Genomic DNA, 25,769 nt, shown 5'->3' with positions numbered 1-25,769 from the left:
TTATTGGAAAGTGGATCTGAAGAAATGTTTTCAATGACATTTACAGTTGGCTTCCTTCAGGGGGCGTTTGGAGCCTCAGAAAGCTCATTCGTATTCACATAGCTGCACAATATGCACATATTTTTAATTATTATTTTAAAGGCTTGTCACCTGACACATGAATAGATATCTACCCTACCAAGCTGTTAAAAATGTTTTAATTTTTTCATCACAAGTGATCATGATTAACGTTACACGTGATTGGTCGATCCTGAGCCGCGCTGAGAAAAGAAACGGGTATCACGTGACAACGCCGTCTGTATTTCACTTCAGCAAGCAATCCAGGCAGTAATTTACACCTGTAAAAATGACATGGAGAAATTGAGAAAAACGTTTATTCTAAAATAGGAAAATTATTATTTAGTTCCATCAAATCCCCTTTCGCGAAGCCCCGCCCACATTGAGGACTCGTTTCACGCTAACTGTCTTTCTATCAGTTCATTTTCTTCTACTTGTATGGTTCGGCAGTTGTGTCACACGCCCCCTTGTTCTTAAAGGGACAGTAGCATCTAAGATGGGCCAATTTCACAAAAATAGCTGCTCATGAGGGGCATGAACTGTTAATATGTTCAGTTCAGATCTTAAATATCAAATCTCTACGATATTAAAATTGTACTTCAATTATTTTATTTACAATAAGGCCTTAATATAAAATCCTCCACATCATGCTTTTATGCACTATACACTATTTTCTTCTAGATCTGCTGTACAGCCGAAACAAACTTTGTCGCATTTTTTCCTTTTATCACTGTAAAGCTGTTAAGAAACAATATGGATTGTAAAAATCGCTATAGACTATATAAAGGTGACTTGAGTTAACTTGTGCAACATTATTGGCATCAAATTAAACAATACTAAATCATTGTTTCATAGGCAAGTTTTTTTTTTTTATGCAGTGAACTTTCATTTAAACCAGACAAATACTACACTGTTACAGAAATTTACCATGATAACACTATAACATATTAGAAAATCATATAGGATTTCCTTCAAACAGTGTAAGAAGAGACTACAAATCAACAGAAATGCATTCATTTATTATTTATAAACCTAAAATTGAGCGCTTTTTTTTATATCTGTGCTCTAATTAAGGACATCATGATCAAGTATTCTGATAACTGCATAATTGCAGATAATTGCAGAAATGTAAAGCTATAGACAAGCACCAGCATTTCAGATAAAAGTTTCCTCAAAAACAGGCCAAACATGCCAATTGATGAAAGAGAACAATGTCTAAAAACAAGACTGTCATTTTTAAATTATACTATATATAAAATCAGATTGCTGTTTTAATTTTACACTCAAACAGTCTGATACAAAGGCACCGGAGTTTTTCATTGTAGTTCTCAGAATGGCATTTACAGCTCTACTCTTCTTCAAGAGGACCTGAAGACCTTGATCAGTCAGAACAAAACTCTACACGAATTAGATTTCCAGATGGATTGAGTATCATCACAGGTGAAACACTGTTGATTTTACTGCAGAGGGGAGTGTTCCATTGGGATCATAATTCTCGATTCCATCTTTTGGATAAGAGGCACTAAGAAAACACAAAAAAAACCCCAGACATTAACAAGTCAATGTACTGATCAAAAGCTTTTGCATTGCTTAGATGTGATGTATTGTGTATGAACAGTTCTACTGGAATTCACCAGATGGCACCATTTACAAAGGAAACACTTCGTTAGGAATTCAAGCACACAGCACTTGGATAATTTTTCCAAGGATCAGCATTCTCCCCTAAAAGTGATCGGGCAGACCAAACAGTAAGTCGTAGAGCCTTGAAACTTTGAGGGCTGGTAGTACTCACACTACCTACAACGTCACCACAGCCTGCCATATCGGCCTGACGGGGGCACTGCAGCGGTCAAAAGTATGGCTCATAACTCCTAAACCGTTAGGCTTAGGCTCAAGTGTCTTATATCGTTGGAATCATTGCCTCTCAAAATGCACGGATTTGCTCGTCCTTCAGGCGACAATTTTGAGTCATTTTGGATTTTGTGAAAAACCTACTTTTGCGCACTAGTCCTGGGTTTTTGGCCCGATCGGAACCAAACCAGTGCAGCAAGATTCTCTAGAGTCTGATTGTCAATAATTATCTAGAAAAGTTGAAATTTCACTGCACGGTCGCTAGGGGGTGCCAAAATGTTCTATATGTCAGCGGCCACTTTTACAAAAATTGCTAGAACTCATGACCAGAACTAGAAATTTTCGCCAAACTCGGGACACACGTGTATGAGCTCAATCTGAGGTCACTTGAAAAAAAAATCATGACGATTGGGCACTTGGTGGCGCCAAAAAATATAAAACTGTCTAACCACCCAACCATTAGCCCAAATGACTTGAAAATGTGCATGCACTGTCTTTGTACGAGGTGCCACGATAGTCTATGTGAGGACATTGGCGTATCTCAAAAAACATGGCCACCACTTAAATTTGAGTAGCTATCAGACAAGGTTACCGGAAGCTGATCAGAACAAAATTCAGAAGGCATGTTTGACTCATGGCCCTGGAGTTCTGTAAGAATTTTGAAAGAAATCGGCCCCTAGTTGGTGCTAACTAGTTTTATGCCTCTGTAATCACGTTGTTTTTCACACATACACACAATATTCATATAATTTGCTCCATAGACAAAATAAAAGCTATGTCAAACTAATAGCTTTCTTTCGTGAAACAGGTGATGTATTAGTTTTATTCATTATAGTAAAACTGTGATTCTACAACATAAGAGCCAACAGTTTTGTGGCAATCAGATAAAGTGAAAGATTTAACAAACAGTTTGTGCACAAAAAGTTATCATCTATGGCATCACTTAGACTCACACAGATGTCAAGAATCCGCAAATCCATCTGTATAAATCTCAGCAATGGTGATAAAAGTATTCGTGCTACAATGCATGCTGGGAGTCATGGGTGAGTACCTGTGCTGGTACCCAGCATGCATTGCGACATGAAACTTTTAATGTCACCATCGTAGAGATTCAAATGCTGATTCTTGATTTCTGTGTGATTCAGCATTATACCACAGAGCTTTTTAAAATCTGATTGTCACAACAATGGATCTTACAGTATCACATTTCTACTATAATTTATAATACAAAACTAATAATAGATCACCTGTTTAATCAGAGATTAGGCTCTGGAAAAGTTCAGTGAATCAAGTCCCTAAATTATGAGTTTTATCATCAAAACACAACCATCAACCCCTGACCAGTTACAGCAGAATGTTTAACAACAATAATCTGGGGCCTATAAAGGGGTTAAAATATCTATATCTAAAACACAAAACCACCACACAATAGCAGAGGATATCACTCATTGGCTCATTCTGCTCTGTAAAATAATTATTTTCAAGGGTTTTGCATTTGAAATCATATTTAAACTTTAGAAAATCATTAAAATAATATTACAAATGACTTTTTCATAATTTACCTCTTCAATTGTTTATTTTACGCATCATATTTTGCGATATCACATTATGATTGCAATGACACCTGAAAATTATGTTTTAAATGGGAGGCCTGAAATAAGCATTTTCTTAACTTTCGTTTATTTCATTATAATAGTCTTTTTTTTCTTTTTTTTTACTACTTACTAATGTGTTTCTATAATTCATATTTAGACATTATAAAATCACTATTATAACATTTACAAGTCGCAATTGCCTGTTTTAAAGTCTTGCTTGCTTTGCTTGCAAGTCTTTTTTCCCTCAGAATTGGACTTTATGACAGGCAATTTTGACTTTTTATCTCACAATTGCGAGTTTATATCCCGAAATACTGAAAGTTTTTCTTAGAAAGATGTTTTGTCAGCTGAACAATTGGTATGTTGTTAAACAAAAGTACAATCCATTAAATGCACTGTACTTCTATACCTCACAGCCTCATTTTAACTGCCAACAAAACCTAAATATGGCGCTGCCCTGACTAAAGGTCTATTATGCAGTATGCAGTAATCAGTATGCTAATATTTTATACCAAACATCGCCTTTCTTTGTTCTTACTCACTTGTATAGTGCACATTTACATCCCAGCCCTCTTTTAACCAAGCAGCGTTTCTGGTCTCTTCTCTGGACAGCAGGTCTTTATAAGCTAAAACACATTAAATATATTCAGTACAACTGAGAGACACTTATTAATATGCAATGATCAGAAGAAAAAGAAAAGGATGTTCTTACCCCACAAATGATGAACAACATACAAATCACCGATCTGTGTGAAGAAGCCGCCCACTGCTTCATTGTTTTCCTGTCTATATTTGATTGCTCGAGCCCTGGAACATGATAAAACAGATTAAATATGCAACAAGGTGATATAATATCAATATTTTTCACAAATCACACATAAACCTACCAATGATTTCCCCATTCGATCATCGTACCAGGCTTGATTGAGAAATTTTAGGACAAACAAACCAAAAAAAGGAAATGTTAAAAACGGTGTAAAATGCAATGCAATATATTATTAAAAAAAGCTAAATGAAATGGCCTTTACTAGTAGTTGATATGTTCTCAGTTCATAAATGTTGGGGCCAGTTCTGGGCGCAGGCTCGTTCCAGAAACTAAACTCCAGAAGAAGCTGGTTGCGCCGAGAGATCAACATTTTGCTCCTTTCTTTTCGAAATGCAAGATACGTCTGTACAGGAAACATTTTGGTAAAGGACACAAATATGTGACATTATTAAATGCAATTTTTTAAGAGCACAGAGATGTGTTAAATACCGTATTGAGGTTGAGTTTGTGCAAAGACTCCATAAGAGCAGGATATCCACCAGAGTATCTCCAGAGATGCACTACAACCACAAAACAGCATGTGTCACTCTAGTACTGTAACATCGCATACAAAACATCCAGGTGCTTGAAAACCAAGTGATGCATCACTGATAAAAATGATTAAGTAAATGCTTAATTCCATATATGAAATTTACTTAAATGTGAGTGCAAAAACTGACAAAAGAAAAATTAAGTAGATTTAACCTTTTTTTCCCAGTGTATTCAAAGTACAAACTACTTATTGAAAGTTTTGGGGTCAGTAAGATTTTTCTTAGAAAAAAAAAAACCTTTAATTCACAAAGGATGCATTAAATTGATCAAAAGTGACAGTAAAGACATTTATAATGTTACAAAAGATTTCAATTTCAAATAAATGCTGTCCTTTTGAACATATTACTTATCAAAGAATCATTTCAACACTGATACAAACAAATGTTTCTTGAAATCGCCATATTACAATGATTTCTGAAGGATCATATGACTCTGAAGACTGGAGTAATGATGCTGAAAATTCAGCTTTGATCACAGGATTCTTTTTTAGTTATATTTTAAATTGCAATAATATTTCACTATATCACTGTTCTTACATTTTTGTTCAAATGAATGCAGCTTTGGTGAACATTAGACACTTTTCCCAAAATATAATTATTAATATTAAATATTAAAATATTAAAGGGGTGGTATAACGCCCTTTTCACAAGATGTCAAATAAGTCTCTGATGTCCCCAGAGTGTGTGTGTGAAGTTTTAGCTCAAAATACCCCACAGATATTTTTATATAGCATGTTAAAGTTGTCACTTTTTGAGGGTGAGCAAAAACACACCGTTTTGTGTCTGTCCCTTTAAATGCAAATGAGCTGCTGCTCCCGGCACAGGGGGCGGAGCTTCAACAGCTTGTGTCCTTTTACCTCACACACACATGCACTGGAAATTTCAAAAACCTTTAGCCTTTTATGTTCAAACCAGAGTCAGACAATGATGGAGCGACTCAAGAAGAAGTGACAACATGTAGAAGCAACAGGACATTTCTGAATGGTTAGTTGATGAGTTTATGTAGCTTATGTGTAGTTATCTTCTAGTCATTGATTAGCATATTCTGTCTTGATAATCTATAAATGGCATTCCCGGGGGCGGGGTTTATGTAAATTCTAGGGTTAGTGATGTCACTAACCCTGGAGGAATGTTGTGTAGTCCCTACCAGCCGTTTGTTGTAGTCCTTAAAAAGCGATTTCTTTAAAAGCAAATATCTCCCTTTGCTTTGAACTCTGAGTGTTGTAACTTTGCAGATGTTGTTTATGCTCAAACAGCAACATTACTTCAACTAAAGTTAGAAAAGTGAAATCATAATCAACCACCCCTTTAAAAAAGTAACTAACCCAAAACTTCTGAACAGTTTATATACACAAAAATAATTATATTCATAAAGCACAGTAAAAACAACAGTAGTTGACCACTGTGCTGTACAACCAAACTTAAAGGGATAGTTTATCCAAAAATGAAAATTCTGTCTCACCCTCAAGTTGGTCCAAACCTGTATGAGTTTCTTTCTTGTGTGGAACATAAAAGAGGATATTTTAAAGAATGTTGGTAATGATGGACCCCATTGACTTCAATGGCATGAAAAATAAAATACTATGGAAGTCAATGGGGGCCGCCAACTGTTTAATTACAAACATTCTTCAAAATATCCTATTTTATGTTTCACAAAAGAAAGAAACTCATACAGGTTTGGAACAACTTGAGTATGAGTAAATGATCACAGAATTTCCATTTTTGGGTGACCTGTCCCTTTAAAAAAAAGACACTGCAGACATAAGAAAGTACATTTAACTACAGTATATAGACCACAATGCAATAAAATGAGTAAGAATCAAAACACTTATAAGACACTAACAGTAGCTTAGCTTAGATTTCAATTCAGATTCTGTTAAAACTCTGAGACTACTCAACAGTTTTGTCCCAGACACGGTAAAAAGCTAAATACTTTGTCATCTCACCTGCTTGATCCTGTTCACCATACCAGGTGTTCCAGCTTCCAACGACTTCACATGGATAATCTGCATCACGATGGAGTTCTTTCTGAACCTCATCCCTAAAATTAGACAGTGGGATTTAAAAAAAACAAAAAAAAACATGGTTATTAATATAAACTTAGCCTATACAATATGGTCAATGGACTATTAAGAACCACATGAAATGGTTTTGCATGCAGTTTTCATTAAAAAAAAAAAGTTTCTGCCTTAATTTTTTTAAGTACAATCACCTTGGATGTTTGAGTCATTAAGTTGGCTTGAGAAAGCCAACATATTGAAATCCTATTTAAACTTATTATTATTATTCTTCTGACCCTAAAAAAATCTATATCAAACTCGTCCTAGAGCTTTAACCCTACATACTCCAAACTCGGCTCAGACACTCAAACTGATCTGACTCGGTATGCTATATCTTTTCAGACTGATCGGACTTACGGTTTTCCTAAAAATGACGATCAAAACTCGAAAAAACTCATTCAAAAACTCCATTGACTTACATTGGGGAGTTCTAAAAAATTCAAACCGACAAAAATTTAAATCTAAACACCTTGAAGACTAAACCAAACTGCCGTTCTATATACTATATGAGCCATTGAGACTCATTTAAACTAATAAACTCTAAACTATAAACACTTATAAACTAATTAACTTATAAACTCATGAATTCATAAACTTATGAACTCTTAAACTCATAAATTAATAAACTCTGAACTCTTAATCTCATTTAAACTTATAAACTCTAAACTGATTTAAACTTATAAACTCAAAACTCAAGAACTCATACACTTATAAACTCATCAATTTATACACTTATAAACTCTAAACTCAGACACACACACTGAGTTTATGAGTGAGTGTGTGAGCGAGTTAGTGGGTGTGTGTGTGTGTGTGTGTTTGTGTGTTTGTTTGTGTGTGTGTGTGTGTGTGTGTGTGTCTATCTAACTTATTTATCTATCTGTCAAACTTCAAACTACTGTAAACTACTGTAAACTTCAAACCACTATAAACTTGTTAAGTTTAAATCTTCCAGCTCCCAAGCAACTCCATAGCAACCAAACTCGAGTACCCTAGCAACCGTTTTGTAAGACCTATATATCTGTATCAGAACATCGTATAGAGATGAGGTTTGGCTCTTTTGACTCATGCTAGCAAACATCACTTCCAACAAACTACACATGCTAGCAGTGAATAGCTACATGCTAATAGTGATTAGTTAAGTGTTAAATCATGCCAAGATCATGCTAAGAACTCTATAAAAACTCCATAGTAACCATCTCTGACAACTACCAGCCACCTAGTAACACCATATCAACCACCCTGAATACCTTAGCAACCGCCTAGCAACACCTAGCAACCACCCATAACACCCTAGCAACCACCTAGCAACCACCCAAAAGACCCTAGCAACCACCTAGCAACCACCCAAAATATCCTAGCAACCACCCAAAAGACCCTAGCAACCACTAAAAATATCCTAGCAACCACCCAAAATACCCTAGCAACCGCCTAGCAACCACCCAAAAGACCCTAGCAACCACCGAAAATATCCTAGCAACCACCCAAAAGACCCTAGCAACTACCCAAAATATCCTAGCAACCGCCTAGCAACTACCCAAAAGACCCTAGCAACCACCCAGAACACCCTACCAACCGCCTAGCAACCACCCAGAACACCCTAGCAACCACCCAAAAGACCCTAGCAACCACCCAAAATATCCTAGCAACCACCCAAAAGACCTAGCAACCGCCTAGCAACCACCCAAAAGACCCTAGCAACCGCCTAGCAACCACCCAAAAGACCCTAGCAACCACCCAAAATACCCTAGCAACCACCCAAAACACCCTAACAACCGCCTAGCAACCACCCAAAACACCCTAGCAACCACCCAAAATATCCTAGCAACCACCCAAAACACCCTAGCAATCGCCTACCAACCACCCAAAAGACCCTAGCAACCACCCAAAATATCCTAGCAACCACCCAAAACACCCTAGCAACCGCCTAGCAACCACCCAAAAGACCCTAGCAACCACCCAAAACATCCTAGCAACCACCCAAAACACCCTAGCAACCGCCTAGCAACCACCCAAAAGACCCTAGCAACCGCCTAGCAACCACCCAAAAGACCCTAGCAACCACCTAAAATATCCTAGCAACCACCCAAAAGACCCTAGCAACCGCCTAGCAACCACCCAAAAGACCCTAGCAACCACCTAAAATACCCTAGCAACCGCCTAGCAACCACCCAAAAGACCCTAGCAACCACCCAAAAAATCCTAGCAACCGCCTAGCAACCACCCAAAAGACCCTAGCAACCATCAGAAATATCCTAGCAACCACCCAGAAAACCCTAGCAACTGCCTAGCAACCACCTAAAATATCCTAGCAACCACCCAAAAGACCCTAGCAACCGCCTAGCAACCACCCAAAAGATCCTAGCAACCACCTAAAATACCCTAGCAACCGCCTAGCAACCACCCAAAAGACCCTAGCAACCACCCAAAAAATCCTAGCAACCGCCTAGCAACCACCCAAAAGACCCTAGCAACCATCAGAAATATCCTAGCAACCGCCTAGCAACCACCCAAAACAGCCTAGCAACCACCCAGAAAACCCTAGCAACTGCCTAGCAACCACCCAAAAGACCTTAGCAACCACCCAGGACACCCTAGCAACCACCTAGCAACCACCCAAAATATCCTAGCAACCACCTAAAATACCCTAGCAACCGCCTAGCAACCACCCAAAAGACCCTAGCAACCACCCAAAATATCCTAGCAACCGCCTAGCAACCACCTAGAACACCCTAGTAACCACCCAAAATACCCTAGCAACACCCTAGCAACCACCCAAAACATCCTAGTAACCACTCATAACACCCTAGCAACCGCCTAGCAACCACCCAGAACACCCTAGCAACCGCCCAAAATACCCTAGCAACACCATAGCATCCACCCATAACATCCTAGCAACCACCTAGCAAAAAAGTTTCTGCTCCAAACTTTCTCAAGCCAACTTAAAGTTTGTCTCGACGAACTTTCGCATCTAGTTTCAACTTAGATTACATCAAACTGATTTTTTTAAACCGAATTGAATCTTTGAAAATTGAAGTTGAAAATTGCTTAACTTATTTTGACGAGTTAAAACAATGTAAAAACATGTGTTGTCATAATTGATTGATCATATCATTTTTTTACAGTGTAATGATAACATATCACTGTCACATGGGACAATCAAGGAATCAAAGTACATCAAATCTAGACAATGCAGACCTGAGAGTGTCATACTGAAAGCAAGGCTACACACGAAGAAAATAGACTTGATCAGCTGTATTATGATTATGATTACTTACGACAGTTTGTTGTATGCCTCCATGCACTCTGGCTTGACATTGTGAACTGGAAGAAAAAATAGGATTCGAAGATGTCAGGAAAAACAAATGGACCAGTATCTTATTTTTGTAACGTTTTGAATTCAGTGAAATCCCTTGTGATTTTATCACTAAAATCAACCCTTATATGAAATATCACCCTCATTTATCTAAACCCAATTTTCATTACAATTCTCCATGCAGCTGGTCTCCTGAAAACAAATTAAATCTTCAAATAAACTCTTTGGAAGCTGATTTATTAAAGCAATTAGTGTAAAACAAACAGTTTAGGCTGTTTTCTGGAGCCAAACGACAAGAAAGCACATAATTCGTGCATGGGAATATTTTTAGCAATTCCTATCAACTATATTTCATGCACAATTTCTCCCAAGGCCTGAACATTTGAGCGCATCCTAGAAGGTTTTAGATGAATTGGCTCACATTGGATCTTGTAGAGGTTGCTGGTTTCTTTCTTGGAGAGCAGATTGGAGTGGGCATCTTTCCTGGCATCCACTTTGTGTGCAAACATGGAACTCAACCAGCCTTCATCACTTTTATTTGCAAAACCTCTAAAGATTCACAAGCAAAACTGTTTCAGCAAGTGTTCAATAAATATATAGGCTAAATGATGCATCGCAAGCTGCAATGCGCAGTAGTATAAGAAAGCGTGTAAGCACATGGGTAGTAAGTTGATGTGATGTTTCAAGGAGTGGCAGCAATGACATGCTAAATTCCATCTTAAATAATTATTATGCATGCAGTTTTAGTGACTTAATAACTTTTAAAGTGCATACGTAGGTGAAAAATTAATGCAAACATTAGATGCATTTTGTTACATAAGATTACAAGAAGAATTTTGTCAAAAATAAATAAATTTTAATGATAATTTACATGTGGATAGCTTACTTTGCTATACTTTGGGGACAAATATGCTCCCTGTGGAGACCACTGAGTCATAAATTAATTCATGTTTTTTACTCCAAATATGCAAAAGGTTTTCTTTGGTAGAATTAGCCTGTAGATATTATTATTTTTAGCTTTATACAGCAGTCTATGTATGTCTTCATTAGACAGGTAGGAAAAGTGTGTGTGTGTGTGTGTGTGTGTGTGTGTGTGTGTGTGTGTGTGTGTGTGTGTGTGTGTGTCTGCAAACTGTACATTATGTTATATATAAACAGCTTATATATCATGTTTTTTGAAAATGTAAAAAGGCAGAAAGTTTTCTGTATGGGTAGGTGAAGGGGTATGCGATGGAATATACAGTTTGTACAGTATAAAAATAATTATGTCTGTGATAGGAATACGTGTGTGTGTGTGTGTGTGTGTGTGTGTGTGTGTGTGTGTGTGTGTGTGTGTGTGTGTGTGTGTGTGTGTGTGTGTGTGTGTGTGTGTGTGTGTGTGTCTAACCTCAGATTGCTCCAAGTATACTGTAAATTGCTATGGTTAAAAGCCATATATTATTATAAAATATAATAATTACAATAATACTACTACTACATAAAACTTTCGAATAGCCTATACAAAGTCTTTTAAGATAAAACTTATAAGTAAAAAGTTCCTATTCCAAGTTAAAAGTAAGTGCTCAGAGACAGAAATTATTGAAATGTCAGAGAAAATATGTAATGTGAATAATCTAGCAATATTGCATATGCATTGTGGTGGGTGCAAATTTAGAGACTAAGTTAGGCTATATTGATTTTTTGCACTCGAAAAACTTCCCTCATCAGAGTGCAGTACTAAAACCAACACTTTCGCTTATACATTTACATGTATATATATATATTTATAAATTACCCACATACTTAATATGACTGAATTGACACTAGATCTGCACTTTTACTTGCATTGCTGATGCAACTGTATCGTGTGACATGCATCTCTCTCAGTGACAAAAGCACATTACCTGGCCAGCCATGCTGAATGGACCTTGTTGAGGAAATGCTGCTGTCTCTTGAGGATTTGTAGAGAGCGTGTTGCCGCCATTATTCTCGCTGTTGTTTATAGATTCGCGTCTATATGAAGTTGCAGGAGTTGCAACACACGCGCTTCTGTGAGTTAATGTTTGACGCGCGTGAACTGTTGGACTTCAGCTCCATGTGCGCCAGTGATTCATGAAACGTCACTTTTAGAAACTCATTAATCACGACGATTAATCTGCTGATTTGGTCGCTGATGTAATTAAAATCCAGTCAAAAAAGGAAAGGGAAATTTTTTTTTTTTTAAACCAAGTTGGTTTGCCCGGTTTAACTTGTCTGTTGACTAGTTTTTTGGGGGAAAATGGATTAAAAAAAAGAATAATAATAATGAAATCAGACTAAATGCAATGGGCAAGCACATTTGCTGCCTAAATACCATAGATATATGCTAATTATTTGTAAGGAAGATGTGACACTGACATATGACGTTGTTAACTTGAATAATCTTGCAGGGTGAGGAAATATTTTATTTAATACTTTTCTGTTTTATTCAACAATGAAGGAATAAATTGATCAAAAGTTGCAATCCAAAGAAATGCATCATACTTTTCACACACAAAAAAAAAAAAAAAAAAAATTAAGCAGAACAATTGTTTTTCAACATTGATAATAATAAATGTTTCTTGAAATCAGCATATTAGAATGATTTCTGAAGGATCATGAGACACTGAAGACTGGAGTAATGATGCTAAAAAAATCTGCTTTGCATGACAGGAATAGATATATTAAAATATAAAACGGTTATTTTAAAATGTATTAATATTTAATAGCATTTAATGTATTTTGAACAAATAAATGCAGTCTTGGTGATCATAAGAGACTTCTTTCAAAGACATTTAAAAAATCCTGCAGACCCCAAATTTTTGAATGGTATTGTAGTATAAAGTAATTGGATAAATGTTGTGATGTGTGTACAATGATTTTACACAAAGTCTAGCTTTTCATTGCTCCACACATGTCAACTACCCATTTTGTTAGATGTGTTTTAAAGTCTAAGGTCACTAATGCTATCAAATCCTGATCTATACATCATTCTACTGAACCATTGTTCCCTTAACGGCAGAAACCGATCCATCAACTATGACTTGATCCAATTTACCATGTGGAGGAGTGTGATGCTAGATTCAAATCAGTTTAGAGTCTCAATTATATGCACGTTCAAAAATACATTTGCAGTTTTACATGCCTATGGATTGTCCAGAATGTTTTTTGAATAAATTTCAGGTCTTTTTTCCACTATGATTCACTTGGAGGTTTGGGAGTGTTTCTTTGGTGCTGTTGAGTAAGTCTTTAAATTCTTGGTCTACGCAAATGTCCTAAAAAAAAAAAAAAAAAAAAAAACGATGTTAGAAATAAAGACCAATAAATATCAAAGGAAATATGAGAAATGAATGGGTAAGGGCCACTCACAGAGAAGTCCAAGAACTCGACTGCAGATTCTGGATTTGCTTGAACTGATTTTAGGATGGCGAAGCATCCCGCTGACTGCATTGGGTTCCTAGACATCTGGATCATACCCAAAACCAACAGAATTAGTCATAATAACACACAAAAATGCTGTAAATCTCTTCTGACGCAGACTTGAAAAGCCAATTTAGTATTACTTTCTTCAATAATTCAGCTGCTGTTCCTATGCTAATGTTTCATACTTTGAGAATCCGTAGAGTTGAGTTCACTTTGAGGCCCAGCGCTAAATGCACGGCTCCTTCAAAGGGTATGCGATTATTGCTGCAGACAAAGAAAAAAGACAATACTGAAGTATTTTTGGCAATGGGGGTAAAAGTGTTTGTCATTTTATTGACTGTTTGCTAAGTCTGGTGTTTGTTGATTTCACCACTGCAAATAAATCATGAATAAATGAGCATTGTGAACATTCAAACAAATTTAGCAGACAAACACAGAACAGTTCCAGCCGTCTACCATCTCATAATTACGGCAATAAATCAAGACAACTGTCCACGTGTGCAAGTGAGGAACAATAAGTGAGGGCAGTTTGTGCCTTCAAAACATTGACTCGTTGGTGAGCACAGTTATGATATATAACCATACTATGACGACAGTACCTAATGTTCAGATCCTCCAGTGTATTGTTGTTTTTGAGTGCTTCCTCTAGAGCCACGGCACCTTCTTTGCCCAGGCCGTTGTACGACAAATCCAGGGTCCGCAAGAAGATATTTCCCTTAAAAAATCAAATCCAACTGTAGTAACGTGCAGAAATTAAGTGCTCCTTTTTTAAAAGGGTCATATCATATATCAGATTAAAAATGAAAGAATATATTTAAGAAAATATAATAATAATTATGCAAATTATATATATATATATATATATTTTTTTTTTTATGTAACTTAATTTCAATAAATATCTAGTTCAGTCTTGAAACTCTAGAGGGCGCAGGCTGATAGGTCCTCTACATGCAATCTGGAGGCAATCACATCATTACCGCATGGCACAAGCTGATTGGCCTCTGCTGACCCTGCAGCCAATGAGAATGCTTGCTCAGCATTTAAATAGTCTGGTTCATTGTTTGCTATATAGGCCTTGTCCCAAATGGCACACTCCAGACTTGTGGACTTCCTCAGAGTCCACACTTTGGTGACGTCATGTAGTGCAGACCTATAGGTCCCTTGGCGCGAGTCCACGAGGGCGCATTGAGAGGTATTTTTGGGACAGACTCGATCGCCACGCCGGAAATAACGGTCTGGTTGTTGCTGGACAGGAGAAATCACATTTTTGCGCACCGACGTCTTATCTCCATGTCAACTACACATCCTAATTTTACAGTTCTATATTTTGATATTATAAATGCCACCAGGGCATTAGACAAAATATACATCATGCTTATTTAAATGATGTATACAGTTGTACATAATAATACATAATGTTCCATTTGAACTAAGATTACAATTTTAACACATAATGAAAATGTGCATGAGTTTCAGATGAATTTACAGGTTTCAATATTCATACTGTGTTTATATATGACTCAGTAAAGCCCTGACATTCGGTTCTATTTATTTAATTAATCATAATGCGATCGTATTATTCAACGCGCTATTATTATGTTTGAGACATCAACCACTGCTCGATGACCATAATGTTTGTATAAATTGTAGGTTACAACTGGTTAAATGTACATCTAGGTCATAAAAAACGTAATATTTTCTTCTCAGCCATGTCAACAATTGTCCGTGAGTGAAATCTCCTCCCATCCGTTGTCTGATTGGCCTTTCGTAAGGATTCCTGGGTAGTTAAAGTGTGTGGAGCCTGCATCTATGCGGGTTTCGCGGAAGACCGCTTCAAGGGTACAAAGGGGGCGCTGCTGAGCACACTTCAGAGCGTTAAAATGCTGAATGGGACGGCCTACGGACTCGTAGATTCAACGAGCATGCGCAATTTAAGTCCACGAGACCGAAAGTCCTCATGAAGTGCGCCATTTGGGACAGGGCCATACTAGTCAGAGTTCCTCTGAGACCCTCCACCTCCCCCAGCTCCACCTGCCTAGATCTGCTATGGGATTTGTTTATTTATGCAGCATATCTTACAAGTTCACATAAAGTGTCTGTGTGTCTATTAGCACTAGTCTGCCAAGACCAAATACATTAACATTGCCATATTCAATGACATGCTAAAACTATTCCAAGAGATGTCGTGATGGAAATCCTCCTTATTAATTAATTTATTTTTGGACAGGGGAGGAAGTTTCAGTATGTTTTCATAGTTAAATTAACTCTTTTATCTCAAAACATCAAATACACTTTGATTCCTCATGATAAGACTCCTTTACTGCATGGAACGGAGGATCTAACAGCATTTTACTCTATCTGAGTTGTTAAATCTTGACTTGATCAATGGATTTTAGGCTAAAGTAAATTCTTAGCATGAGTGACTGACTCTGGCAGAGGATGGACTTTATTTTTCTCTTACCCCCAGGCCTTCAGCAAATGCAATGGCTCCTTTTCCTCGAATGCAGTTCCAAGCCAGATTGAGTGACTTCATTCCCGTGTTCTCGGCAATAGCAGCACCCAGGATTTCCCCTGAGGGGAGGAGAAAGAAGCCGAGCAACATGGGGGAGTAACTGTTATTAATTCAGTGTATTATTGTGCCTTTCACTTATAATTTGATTTCTGTATGATCTGACTGACTAGTAATTTAGGCCCAAAATATAGGGGTCCCCTTGTGAGTGACCCTCTCCCTCAAATAAAAAAGTTATAATATAATATCAATATCAATATAATATAATGAGACTGCATTAAATTGATAAAAAGACATTTAAAATTTTACAAAATGTTTCTATTTCAAATAAATGTTGATCTGTGCATCAACAACATCCACAAACATATTAAGCACCACAACTGATTTCCATATTAATAATAATCAGAAATATTTCTTGAGCAGCAAATCAGCATATTAGAATGATTTCTGAAGGATCATGTGACACTGAAGACTGTAGTAATGCTGAAAATTCAGCTTTGATCACAGCAATAAATTAAAATTAAAAATATATTCAAATAGGAGAACGGTTATTTTAAATGATAATCATATTTATAATAATACAAATAAATCCATCCTTGGTGAGCAAAAATCTAACAGACCCCAAACTTTTGAATGGTAGTGTATTACGTACAGTATAATAAATAGCATTTCCTTAAACTGTTTCCATTTTCAAAGCTCTTAAATAAAAAAAAACACAATGAATATCATATTAGATTTATATTACTATACCAGGCCTTATTGGCCACGTTTTCAATGGTCACCAGGGTAGCCTGCCAAGAATAAGCAAGCAGTGTATGATTATAAAAGCAAATCACCATATGCAATATGAACAGAGATGTGCCAGTGGAATCTGTTAAGGATGTATGAATCATGGCAGGTCATGGAGGAGTTCCTCTTGATGATTATATGCAATATTTTATTGAGGCAATTTCCCTATTTTCACACTGTCATTCATGCTGACAGCTATGGGGCTTTAGGACTATATTCTATATCCCTCATCATCATACTGGGGTTTCTGATCATTTGAGATCCAGCCCTCTGGATATGGAGATGTTTGCAAATAGGAAGATATTGTGCTTGTGTTGAAGCTGAATATCATTTCCAATTTGCATAGCAGTTAAGAAGAGGGCACTTAGCTATAAAAAAAACAACGTTATTTTGAAAAATTGCTTTTCCATACTTTCTCACAGAAAGATAATCTTTGGTGAGCCAGATGTGTTCGAAAACAGCAGATTTGAAGGTTTTTATCAGCAAGTTTTGCCACTCTGACATAATATTTTTTTAAATAAAAAAATGATTTAACAGTGTAAGTCAAAAGTTTGTTTAAAAGCAAATGCACAACCTTGAAATCGAAGTTTTCTGTTGCAGGAATGACACTAGTGTTGTACAAAAACATTAATGTAACCTGAGTTCTCTTTTGATTAGTGAATTGAAACTAAATTACAACAATTTTGTGTCTAGACATTTTATTTTATTACACTCAGAAGTGATGAAAAAGAGAAACTGACATATTTAATTTGATTCCCATTGTGGAATATTTCAGTGAAGGTTAATGTTCTTTTATTGTCATGCATGTGTTAGGTCAAATCTCAAGCTGTTTTCATCTAGTATACTAAGTGACCATGCAATAGTCTTCCAGTTCAAGGGTTATGTGCAAGCATTAAACATTAGACAGCCAAATAACACTAAATGCCCCTTTAAAAGCAAAGTTATTGAAGAAGAGGTCTGCCGTAATCATGTCTAAGCTCAAGGAGTGAACCTTTCAAACGCAAGCTTTTCACATCATCTCACACCTGCCATATCTGCGAATCTGTTGTGACTCAGGTCGAGGTGCTGGAGTTTCTGGTTGCCGATCAGAGCTGGAGACAGGTGTCTGGCCGCTCGCTCATCCAGATGGTTCCCGGAGAGGTTGAGAGAGAATAGGGTAGTGTTTTCCAACAGCATGCTGGACAGAGCCCTGGCTCCATATTCACCCGTCCGGTTTTCTGACAAATCAATGTCTGGGAGGGAAAAACACAATTAACTGCATAATCATAAAAGTTTTACTTTTGAATTTACAGCAAAATATCTGAGATACTTTTTCAAATAAGTAATGCAAGTTGCTTTATTCCTGTTTATTGACTGCATCCTATTCTTCCCCAATCCGGCAGCAACAATTCAATTCACATTTATTTGTATAGCGCTTTTCACAATACATATGAATGTGTCTACATTACAATTTTATGTAATTAGTGTCCAAATAATGTATTTCAGAAATGTACATATATAGCTAATAATTTATTAATTTAAGGCAGAAACAATGAGCTCATTGAAGTAATTATTACAAGTTGTGAACATAATTAATACAATATAGAAAATGTACACAACACAGCTGAAAAATTAGTTTGAGCTGTGCCCTACTGTACAGCCGTGAATCTGCATTTCCTTCAACCTGAGGCCTGTTCATTTCACTTTTGGTGTGAAAGGGCTACCCTGGTAATCCAGAGTTCTTGCGAGAGCACAAGTTGAATTTGCTCAGCGAGTAACTCTGGTGTCTAGTAATGATGCTCATTAAATATGCCCCTCTGAGCTGCACCAATCACAACGGGTTATCTGATATAGGCGCTGCGACATCGAAGTCATTAGTAAACATTGCAAGATGGCTATGGATGAACACCATTTGTTTGAAACGGCTTTGGCCACTACAATGAAAGATTTAGACTTTTTCTCTAAAAGAGGAACAGAAGACGGCGCTCGAAACGTTCCTTTGCAAGAAGGGCGTTTTTGCTGTTTTGCCGACCGGATACGGTAAGAGTCTAATCTACCAGTTAGCTCCGCTGGTAGCTATTAACTAAGCGAAAACTTGTTGTGATTGGTCATAGTGTTATCCAATTGCGTGCAGTGAGATTTTCAAATGCTTGGTGCCGCCCTTCGAGCTGGCCGATTTTCATTAGTCGACGCAAGACCATTAATCTTTTAGGTTTAGGTCTGGATTTCCAGGCTATGAAAGGGCCTTAACATTTGCCAAAAATATCACTTTTGTTTGTCATTAAAAAACAAGCAAGCCCAGCTCAGGTGAGAAAAAGTAACACAAAAGTAATGTAACGCAATACTTTCCATTAAAAGTAACTAAGTAACGCAATTAGTTACTTTTTTGTAGGGAGTAACACATTACTTTTAAAAGTAACTTTCCCCAACACTGATGATAAACTGCAACAAAACATATTTTTGAAGTTGTAAATAAAACAAAGATTATTGGAGCACATTTTAGAAAAATACTAGAAAATACTATTTCAGATTTTCTTCTTCAAAATTTCACATTTATTTCAATGGTTTGCTTGCCAATTCTTAGTAATTATTTGTTAAATTTACTATAAATTTCTGAGTGAAAATTATTTCAAAGTTAATCCTACACCTTTTTTTCAGTGAAAGTGTGTGTTTAATAACATTCACATCAACAGAATTAACTAAATGGTCACTAGCAGTCTAGCACCGTTGTGTGTGCTCAGATATCACAGTGCAGGACAGGAATGATAAAACACCTTGCAAAATACTGGGTTCTAAAAGATTCCAGACTGTCCGATCCCCATGGTCCTCTACAAAATACATGACAAGACTGTCTCACGGATAAGCTCAAACAGACTTGAAGTTCACACTGCTATTGAATCCCAAATAAAAGTCAGGAAACAAGCCAGTATTGTAAAGTAGAAGCAGTGTGTGTCACCTGTGATGTAGCAGTTCTCTTTGAGCATGTCAGCGATGGCAGCGGCGCCCATTCCCTCCATACAATTATCTCGCAGATTCAGTTTCAAGATGGAGGTGTTGGTCACCAGAGAAACCGCCAGAGCTTTGGTTCCCTATAGAGGAGGGTTTTTAAAATGTTTAACGTTGTTTTGTTACCCTATCCACCAAAGCATTTTTTCCTAAGGCGAGCGGTTTTTCATTTAAATGGGAGTGCTGTGTATTTAAACAATAGACACGAGTGCAACAGTCGGGTTCCAGAACTAAAAATCCCATTCATTTTTACAATAGGAGAAGTGATTTTTAACTTATAAACCTTTAAAAAAAAAGACCTATTGATATGGTATATGGTTTTACTGAAGCCATCAGCCCACATTATTTTAACTTACTTTTAAATAATCATGTTTAACGGTGGGAATCCTCATGGAAAATGACATTACCCATGATTCTGCAATAAAATCTTGACCAATCAGAGAAGTGAAACAAACAAATCATGCCAAATAGAGTGCAACAGTCAGTTCCGGAAGTACAAATTCCATTAATTTTCTCCATAAGGGAATTGATTTTGAACTATAACTTATATACCTTTAAAGACTACGAAGTTCCCATCAGCTCTTTTTATTTTAACTTATTTTTAAAACAATCATGTTTAACAATGGATGTAGAAAAATTTAGAAAATTTAGAAAAACTACATTACCCATGATGCTGTGCAGAAAATTACACCAATCACAGAATCGAAAAAAGCTACAGGCTCCAAATGACCTCTTTAGCCCCGCCCACTCCAATGAAGCGCTGCGAATGGCGTAATGGATTATACGTATAATCAACATTTGTAAATGAGTAGTTTTATATTTCTCCATCGTTTTTAATTAAATTATGCGGTTCACAGTGCTTCATGGGATTGTAGTTCTTTCCCCCAAAAAAACGTCTGACATTAAACCTGTTTCTTTGTTCTTACCTGTGATCCCAATCCATAATGCATCATGTTGATTTCACTCTGTTTAATATTTCGGAGGAAGTAGGATACAGGAATTACGTTCAGCATCTTACAAGCCTCTTTGTAGCGAGACTGGCCTGTAGGGTCATATGCTTGTTTTTCATCTAAAAAAACAATCAGAATATCTCTCATTTGTTTGATAAGATATCTCTTGTATAAATTATGCAAATTGGTAAAATATTTACAGTTGCAATGGTCATAAAAGAAAAATTCTGTTTCTATACACATGTTTCTATGTGGTTTCTAGGGTGGGGTTCAAGGTTTGGATAGTTAGCATATCTAGTTAATCATTTCACTTAATGGGTTAGTCCACCCAAAAATGAAAGTTCTGTCATTAATTACTCACCCTCATGTCGGTTCCAAACCCGTAAGACTTTTTTTCATCTTCAGAACACAAATTAAGATATTTTTAATGTAATCTGAGAGCTTTCTGTCCCTCCATTGACATAAGCAACTAACCCTTTGATGCTTCAAAAAGTTCATAAAGAGATCATAAAACGAATCGAAATGAATTGAGCGGTTTAGTCCAAATTTTCCGAAGAGACTCGATCAGTTTATATGATGAACAGATTTAATTTAGTCTTTTATTCACATATAAATCTTCATCAACTCACACATCAGTTGTGGTAAACAGAAGCTCAAGCATGTTCACTTGACGTGCGAGAACCAATGAGGTTCATTCTTCTGTTACGCAGCCCGTTTGAGCTTCTGCAAGAACCAATGAGGTTCATTCTTCTGTAACGCAGCACGTTTGAGCTTCCTCAAGAACCAATGAGGTTTGTTCTCACATGTCAAGCAAGTACAGTTGAGCTTCTGTTTATGTGCGCTGATCAATGTAAAAGTCTTTGGCTGCATCTGAAATCACACACTTTCCCTACTATATAGTAGGGAAAAACAGTATGTGACAAAAGATGTCCGATTTTCACAGTACAGTGCAAAAATTACCTGGATGACCTACTACTTCCAGCGAGATTCTGAAGTGTGAATACGACGGACACTTTACCATCCTATGAGGCCACAGGAGAGGATTTGTGAATGACAGTGACGCCGCTGGTAGGGTCACATGACAATGACAACATGGCGAACGTAGTACGTCCGGATTACATTCATACTACACACACTCATGCTACAAAGCACATATACTTTTTTAGCGGTCACAAAGTAATTACTTATTCAGAATAAGTACCTACTCAAGAGAGTATGCAATTTTGACGCAGCCTTTGTCAATGTGTAACGTTAAATGTAAATAAAAGCCTAAATTCAATCTGTTCACCATATAAAGTGATCGAGTTTCTTCAAACATTTTGGACTAAACCGTTCAATTCATATGGATTAGTTTAACTTTTTGAAGCGTCAAAGCGTAGGCTGTGAATGAAGGGACGGAAATCTCTCAGATTTCATTAAAATATCTAAGTAAAAATAAAATAAAAAGTATATTTCTCCATTTATGGGCATTCAAAACACAGATTTTCTGTAAGCAACGAATAAATTGCAGATATTTCAATGTATTAGTAGATATTTTTGGAGCACTTTTAAAAGCATGAAATCTATAATTTTATAATATTCTGTAACAAACATTTTTATAATACAATATTATAATTTAGTGTTTTTAAGTGCTATTTTATAATACAAACAATATATTCATAAATATATTCATATGTATAATTGTCCTGTGAATGTAGCCCCTGCTTCTAAATAAGTCTAATACAAGAAATACAAATGCAAATATAAATGTAAAACAATAAGTAGCCTAATAGTAACAATAATCATAAAAAACTACAACAGAAGATAACATTGAAAAACTGCTTAGAATCTGATTTTCTGTAGCACAAACAGTGCGGGGTAAAGTTACTCATAAAGTTAGGGGTCTACTATTATTGTTATAAGCAAAAATAATAATGATGCTTTCCTCAGCAAGCGCCGTTAATCAGAAGATAACCAATATGGCGTATTCACACATGCAACCTTAGCTCAATTGAGATGAACTGGTGTGGCTTTGTAAACCAAATACGACAACAGTGTATCATTGTTTCTCATTGAGATGCGCAATTATCATGAATGTGGAAAATTCCCAAGCCATTCATTAAGCTATGCGGAGGCACACAGCAGTAATCTAGCAGATGGCTATCTCTAATAAGCTGAATAAACAGCCATCAGAGAGATAGTGAGAGATGGATCGAGCCGTGATTTATGTATATGTAGAGGATTGTGTAGGTGTTTCGGTATCTGCAGAACAAGCAGGTGAAAAATGAGAGAGAGAAAGAGAGAGAGAAAGAGAGAAGCCTGTCTGAAATTACAAGCATGACTCACGGCCGTTTGCCTGTTTTATTCCCCATTGAGTGGAAACATCATATTCTCTGCCCCTTAGCTCTTTGACACCCTCTATCAAAACGTGCATCACCCACGCCCCCTCGCCAGCCCACTCTCTCTCTCTCTCTCTCTCTCTCTGTTCATATTCACACTTTCACTTTTAATAAGAACTCTCACTGTGAAATCTGCTGAGTTCCAGGTCTATGTCAAAATCTTGGTCAGCGATGACACACTCCTCCTGCTGCTGTCCATCACCTGGGAGGCCTCGACCTTCATCCACCTCGTCTTCTTCGTGTGTATAATCTTCATCCATTCTTATGCTTTGATTCTGGCTGGGGGATCTAGGCACTCTCTGAGCAGAAGGATGAACATTTTCAGGCGGGGAACATGCTTCGAAATTACGCCTCGTCATTTAGCCGTCGGTCCGACGTTTTATTATTTTGTCTAATAAGTCTTATAAACCCTCAAACTTTTTCAAGGCTTTTTCAACATTATTCAAAACTTAACAAGACTTTGTTGTTGCTATATAAAAAAATATATGTGTAACATTTCCATCTATCCATCCATCCATCCGTCTGTCCGTCCGTCCGTCCATTCATACTCAAAACTTTCCAATAAGACTTTGTCAAGCCAACATTCCAAACAAACTTGTCAAACTTTGCTGTTCCAGTTAAACATTGTTATATGAATTTCTACATTTCACTTCTGAATGGTGCACAATTCTATCATTTTACTTCCACAAAGTGACATATTTCCAAATGAAACATACTGTCAGGAAAAAAAACATACTGTAGGGTAGGATTTTTTTTTGGAGGATTGCATACCAGATAGCAGAATGGAGCTGCAGATGGTTTGTGGTGAGTGGTTGAAAAGTAACTGTGTGTGCCCACTGGTGCTGAGATGAGCGGGCGTTTACAATTCAGTTTCTATGTGAGATGAGCAACGGGCTCATGCGGGGGATTCTGGGATTGACAGCGGTGAGAGCATCAAAAAGTTGAACAAAAACCTAAACTATATACAATGACATAATCAAACACTGGTCAATCACACTCCAATCAAGCTCAACATATGCTGATGATAAGAGTGTGAGTTTCTGATGAATTTGGTGCCTAAATGACATCATTATATACAGGTTCTGTCCAAAAAATTGTAGGGGTCTTCTTTTGAAAGAAGTCTGTTATGTTCACCTGCATTTATTTGATCAAAAATTCAGTAAAAACAGAAATATTCCAAAATGTAATTTTCAGCAACCAGTGTTCAACCTATCATACGCCAAATCATGCCACTTCCCCTAAACCCTAAAATCCGATTGGTTGAAAGGATGTTGATCCAGGACCATGTGCTAGTCATCATGTGTTTTCTAACATACAAGCATAAGAAACAGAGTAACTCTTTACAATAAGGTTTGATTTGTTAACATTAGTTAACTACATCAGTTAACATGAACAAATGAGCAATGAACAATTCTTCAGCAGCATTTATTAATCTTAGTTCATGTTAATTTCTACATTTACTAATACATTTTTAAGATCAAAAGTTGCATTTCTTAACATTAGACAATGCACTGTGAACCAACATGAACATGAACATTTTTATTGACATTAACAAAGTGTAAGAATATATTGTTAAGAAACTAGACCTTACTGTAAAGTGTTAATATGTGAAATATGAGCATGAACACTCACTTGGCCATCAACACTTCCTCTGCTGTAGACACTTCTGGGTCTGCTGACCGGCCTGCTCGCAATTCCACCCAAATCCTCTTCTTTTCCACCTTCATCTCCATTATCTTCACACACAGATGGAAGAATACTTTCTTTTGTCACCTTTTTACCCGCGACCATTCTATGTATGTTTTGAGACTTTGTGATTGTTTTGTTCAAACTAAATCACATTTGATTCACTCTGCTTTCCCAAGTCAGACAATATCGATATCCTTAAATGAAATCAAATCTATGAGAAAGCAAATCAGTGCAGTGTTGTCTCCTGTTGCCCCAGACTAGCCTGCTCTGTTGGAGGGTCATGTTTGACTGACAGTCACTTTGAATAATGGTAGAGCTGCATTTTTGGACAGTTTGTCCAATCAGCAGTGGAGCCTGAACAGCGAGGGTGGGCTATTGTTCAGCTCACTTGTTTTGTTGACTGGTTTCCATGGTGTTACTTCTCCTCTCACAAAGCTGCACTCAATCTTTTTCTGAAGTGAGTGGTAAGAGAGAGATAAACAATTAAACTTCTCCCTTCAGTAGATATCAGCTTCATTATAAAAGCTAATCAGCTGCTCTCAACACAATTTAAATTAAATATAATTTTATAATCCATATATATATATATATATATACAGAATGTGTGTGTGTGTGATACATAATCTATGTACAGTGTTTGTATATACACTCACCTAAAGGATTATCAGGAACACCATACTAATACTGTGTTTGACCCCCTTTCGCCTTCAGAACTGCCTTAATTCTACGTGGCATTGATTCAACAAGGTGCTGAAAGCATTCTTTAGAAATGTTGGCCCATATTGATAGGATAGCATCTTGCAGTTGATGGAGATTT

At 36.8% G+C, this 25,769-nt stretch overlaps 2 protein-coding genes across 2 annotated transcripts; both read right to left on the bottom strand.

The window, feature by feature from the left end:
* Positions 1-718: 718 nt before the first annotated feature.
* nipsnap1 (nipsnap homolog 1 (C. elegans)) lies at positions 719-12,592 on the bottom strand. The gene is made up of 10 exons (XM_084415399.1): positions 12,116-12,592; positions 10,654-10,781; positions 10,195-10,240; positions 6,806-6,900; positions 4,759-4,829; positions 4,532-4,672; positions 4,391-4,422; positions 4,216-4,310; positions 4,046-4,129; positions 719-1,579 (listed from the first exon to the last, which is right to left on the bottom strand). Exons 1-10 carry the CDS (start codon positions 12,193-12,195, stop codon positions 1,515-1,517), a joined length of 837 nt encoding a protein of 278 aa, XP_084271525.1. The 5' UTR covers positions 12,196-12,592; the 3' UTR covers positions 719-1,514.
* Positions 12,593-12,779: 187 nt separating this feature from the next.
* On the bottom strand, positions 12,780-25,216 carry lrrc74b (leucine rich repeat containing 74B). Its single transcript, XM_084412800.1, has 10 exons — positions 24,896-25,216; positions 23,388-23,562; positions 20,862-21,004; positions 19,886-20,018; positions 17,976-18,182; positions 16,114-16,223; positions 14,252-14,367; positions 13,838-13,916; positions 13,599-13,694; positions 12,780-13,504 (listed from the first exon to the last, which is right to left on the bottom strand). The coding sequence occupies exons 1-10, from the start codon at positions 25,052-25,054 to the stop codon at positions 13,409-13,411; spliced, it is 1,314 nt and encodes a 437-aa protein (XP_084268926.1). The 5' UTR covers positions 25,055-25,216; the 3' UTR covers positions 12,780-13,408.
* Between the last annotated feature and the right edge of the window lie 553 nt (positions 25,217-25,769).

Source organism: Rutilus rutilus, assembly GCF_951802725.1.
Source record: "Rutilus rutilus genome assembly, chromosome: 7".
NCBI lineage: Eukaryota > Metazoa > Chordata > Actinopteri > Cypriniformes > Leuciscidae > Rutilus > Rutilus rutilus.
The sequence above is the reverse complement of the archived record's forward strand: the minus strand, read 5'-3'. Positions and strand labels throughout refer to the sequence as shown.

Excerpts from the sequence above, each read along its gene's own strand:
- lrrc74b (XM_084412800.1), bottom strand. The coding sequence starts at position 25,054 with ATGGTCGCGGGTAAAAAGGTGACAAAAGAAAGTATTCTTCCATCTGTG. Across the intron at positions 18,183-19,885 it reads AGAGAACTGCTACATCACAG|ACATTGATTTGTCAGAAAAC; the intron begins GTGACACACACT and ends TTTCCCTCCCAG. Across the intron at positions 13,695-13,837 it reads CAACTCTACGGATTCTCAAA|ATGTCTAGGAACCCAATGCA; the intron begins GTATGAAACATT and ends GGTATGATCCAG.
- nipsnap1 (XM_084415399.1), bottom strand. The coding sequence starts at position 12,195 with ATGGCGGCAACACGCTCTCTACAAATCCTCAAGAGACAGCAGCATTTC. Across the intron at positions 10,782-12,115 it reads CATTCAGCATGGCTGGCCAG|AGGTTTTGCAAATAAAAGTG; the intron begins GTAATGTGCTTT and ends GTGAATCTTTAG. Across the intron at positions 4,311-4,390 it reads ATCGAATGGGGAAATCATTG|GGCTCGAGCAATCAAATATA; the intron begins GTAGGTTTATGT and ends ATCATGTTCCAG.